A 3,568-nucleotide genomic window follows, 5' to 3' on the forward strand; every position below is an offset into this window, starting at 1 on the left:
TGGCAGAGGAGTATGAAGGAGATCACGAGACGCTTGGGTGCTGTCGGTGCTACTCGCCTTCCAGGATGGGGACCGCGTGATCCTCACTGTGCCTGGTTGGAGACACTACAAGATATGGCTGCCAACCGATGTCAGTGGCGTTCTTGTCGTCAGTTTCTATCCAGATTGCCCGAGTGAATGTCTGGGGGTGTAGGCACCTCGGAATAATTGTGTTGAGCTAGCACTTAGTCCCTTCCTATCCACCTTTATTCTTTTCTCTACAATAAGGCTTTCAAACAAGTCATGGTTGTACGGCAGTGAAGCATCGGTGTTGAACACTGATGTCATGCTGTCGATGATGATGATGAATTTATGTGCGCTCCAGAAAAAGGCTCATGGCAGTCCTCTAATTAAGGCTGCCCCCGGAAGCAGCATGGCCGAGGTGGGCCGGAATACATCTTACCTACTAGTAACCCATTATGTACTGGTGTGTGTGAAGTAAGGATCCTAGGTACAAGCGATGTTGGCGTGTATCAAAAGCTTTGTCGATTGGTTATTCACTCCGAAGATACTGAAGAGCCAAAGCAGCGCGACAAAGGCATGTTTATTTCATCCACGAATTCATGCACGCGACCTTTTCTGATGACCGATGAATGGACAGCCTGTGAAATCACTGCATGAAATAGATGAGAAACACGACCTAAATATTACTATCTGGTTGGCCTAACGTCAGTACGTAGCAAACCGCTGAAAAGTGGGGAATTTCACCTCTTTTGACGTCATTCGTCCAGCTCTGCGTTCATCGACCACTAGAAAAAGTATTACGGGATCAGAGTTTAACCATCATCAATATTGTATTTGTACCCGGTAAACTTATGATGGGTGGATAGACTTGTTTGTTTGGATAGCTGTGTGCGTTCCGCTAGGTTGGATGAAGATGAGATTACTTTTCGAATCGGAAGACCAGGACAGCTTTTGACAACTACCGCTACCTACGGCACCGACTTGACATCATTTTATGTGTCAAGGGTAGTTTACACCGCGACAGTGCAGTCCATATGGATCATAAACACGGCCTCGGGGGCGAGATGGCCCAAGTGGTTAGATCGCGAATTCACTGACCGAAAGGTCCGTGGTTCGAATTCGACCTCTGCCTCTCGACTTTCCCTGTCTAGGTTTGGGCAACCTGGCAGTATTCCAGCCCTCGTGCAACCTTCGAGTGGCATGGCAGTTGGGCACCGAAAGAGTGCTACAGCTGGACGATAAACGTGGCCTCTATGCGCACAGAACATAAGAAATTTGTCAGTGTTTGACGGTCGGTGTCTCTGAAGCATTCGTGGGATCTGGTGGGAGCATCGGATCGGTGATACTGAGGTACGCCAGATGGTCCCAGGAAAAAGAGAACCTCCTGCGATAAAATTACTCACGCTTCATGCGTTACGCTGTTTGGGGCACGCACTCAGCATGCTAGAAGACCGTCTGCCTCGCACGGCTCTTTTCGCCCAGTCCTGTACAAAGTGGAAGCGATCAACAGGTAGACAGTGTATGACCTGGCAACGAATCATGAAAACATTAACCAGTGAACTTAGTCGGGTCGACAGCTGTCGCCTCCCTGGATGGGGGCCCAGGGACTCAACTCATAAAAGGTTAATGAAACTGGCAGAAATGGTCCAATCGCTCAGTCAGCAGCGTTCATGCATCAAAACTATTACCCTCAAGCTACTAGATTCCTGAATTAACTAAACATGCCCTCAAGGCTTGACTGTATGTCCAACACTTCCCGGTGATCGAAACTGTAGCAGCTGGAATCTATGTACCCATGAAAAACGGTTTATAGCTGGTAAATTGGATGGGCTGATTGAGAACCTATGCAGGGAGAGGATTACCGAAGTGATTCCGGGGAGTGAACGCAAAGTTGTGTTGTGTATCACACTGAACATGCGACATAATTGGAGGTGTGTTCCTCCGCTTGAGTGGGAAATGCAAGACTAATGAGTCATTTAACCTTCCGTGGTATATACGCACGACCGTTCAGCTGTAGCACCCTTTCGGTGTCTAACTGCCATGCCACCCGAAGGCACGATGGCCGGGATACTGCTGGGTTGCCCAAGCCTACACAAGAGAAGTCAAGACGCAGATGTCGGGTTCGAACCAGACCTTTCGGTCAGTAAATTCGCGCTCTAACCTCTGAGTCATCTCGCCCCCATCTCGGCCTGCTACTAGTTCTGTTAGACACCTTTGGACTCTCAGTCACCTATATAACTGAATCCTTTGAACCAAACAACTTCCCGGAAGTTCCAATCATTTGCACACCCAGGTAGACTGATTCTCCGAACTTTGATCAAACCGATGAACACGTATCCGCGATTCGTCTTCTGGTTGCTGACTGCAAAAAGAGACTGCCTCGAAATGAACATTCCAACTGCGATTATGTTCTCTGATAAAATTCTCTTTTCTATTGTAGCATATCATCGCTGGTCGTCTAAACCCCAGTGCTATTTGTTGGCACGCCATGCACTTCGAATTAATCGAATTCCCTGATGAATATTCCACTCACGCCTTCCAGTTGAGCAGGATCCGCTAAACGACAATAAGGCCGATCCCAGGTTATTGGATGAGATTTCGATACCGTACACAACATGTGAGTTCGTTCAACTACATCGAACTTTATAACACTGCTTATAGTCTGTCTTCAAGGCATGCTGTGTTGAGGATCGGGTGAATGAATGAAACTTACCATTTGTACTCCGCATCGCACTGCTTTTAGTGTGCATCGTTGTGAAGTCACGAACAATTTCATCGGTCAACGCTTCTAGCCTTTTCAGTTCCAGTTCCATCGGCTTCAACTTTTCAGCTTTGGCCAGCTAAACAGAGCTAGAAAGTAGACGGGAGCTTACAAGGTCAAAGTTTTTGGCCTCAGCACCTTGCTTTATTTCAAGGAAAAATTCACGTTCGGCAAGGTTTGTTGCGCCAGGCACTGAGGTACGAATAATTAGCGGATGACGGTTGCACCTACTTGGCCTCGACCTAACACAAACTTCGAACAGTTGGAAGTTTTCAGTTGAGAAGGCAAACGTTCCTTTAGCAATATTTTCTCGCATATAAAGCATATGACCTTCAGCGTCTTGTATCAGAATATCAAGCTGATGTGTGTCAGGCTCCGAAGCATCGTAGTTTCCGTTAGTTATCTCCCCTGGGTGAGATTCGTGCCTTAAACAGCGCTTCCCACCAGGAGGGATCAGCATCCGCAGACAGACGCCCCAGTCCATGAGAGTCAAGAACAGCCACAAAACCCTCGTGGTTAAGTGGCACCACATCCTTGTAAAATGTGTGTACACGTCCTCAAGGTCACCTAGGATTGGCGCGCGAGCTCGACTTAGCCAGAATAAACAAGCCTTGGGCATTCCGCAGGAGGGGTAAGGTGACGGCTTTTCAGTGACCTGTTATGGGTGACCAATATTTAAGATAACTGGTTGGTAAGGATGCGTTCTCTGGTCATTCTTTTGGTGATATAGGTATCCCAGAAAATTTTTTTTACCTACAAAGCAGTTGAGGAGCGGTGAGAAATTCGCGCACCTGTCCATTAGGT

At 47.6% G+C, this 3,568-nt stretch overlaps 1 protein-coding gene across 1 annotated transcript in view; it reads right to left on the bottom strand.

The window, feature by feature from the left end:
- T265_05604 (hypothetical protein) overlaps positions 1 to 3,296 on the bottom strand; it is a gene marked incomplete at both ends in the record, with an annotated part of 9,746 nt that extends 6,450 nt beyond the window's left edge. Inside the window, 3 exons of the mRNA XM_009170656.1 lie at positions 2,717 to 2,843; positions 2,877 to 2,956; positions 2,996 to 3,296. Of these exons, the coding sequence (XP_009168920.1) occupies positions 2,717 to 2,843; positions 2,877 to 2,956; positions 2,996 to 3,296 (508 nt within the window). The remainder of the gene's footprint in view (positions 1 to 2,716; positions 2,844 to 2,876; positions 2,957 to 2,995) is intronic.
- Positions 3,297 to 3,568: the final 272 nt, after the last annotated feature.

This window comes from Opisthorchis viverrini (assembly GCF_000715545.1).
Source record: "Opisthorchis viverrini unplaced genomic scaffold opera_v5_107, whole genome shotgun sequence".
Lineage (NCBI taxonomy): Eukaryota > Metazoa > Platyhelminthes > Trematoda > Opisthorchiida > Opisthorchiidae > Opisthorchis > Opisthorchis viverrini.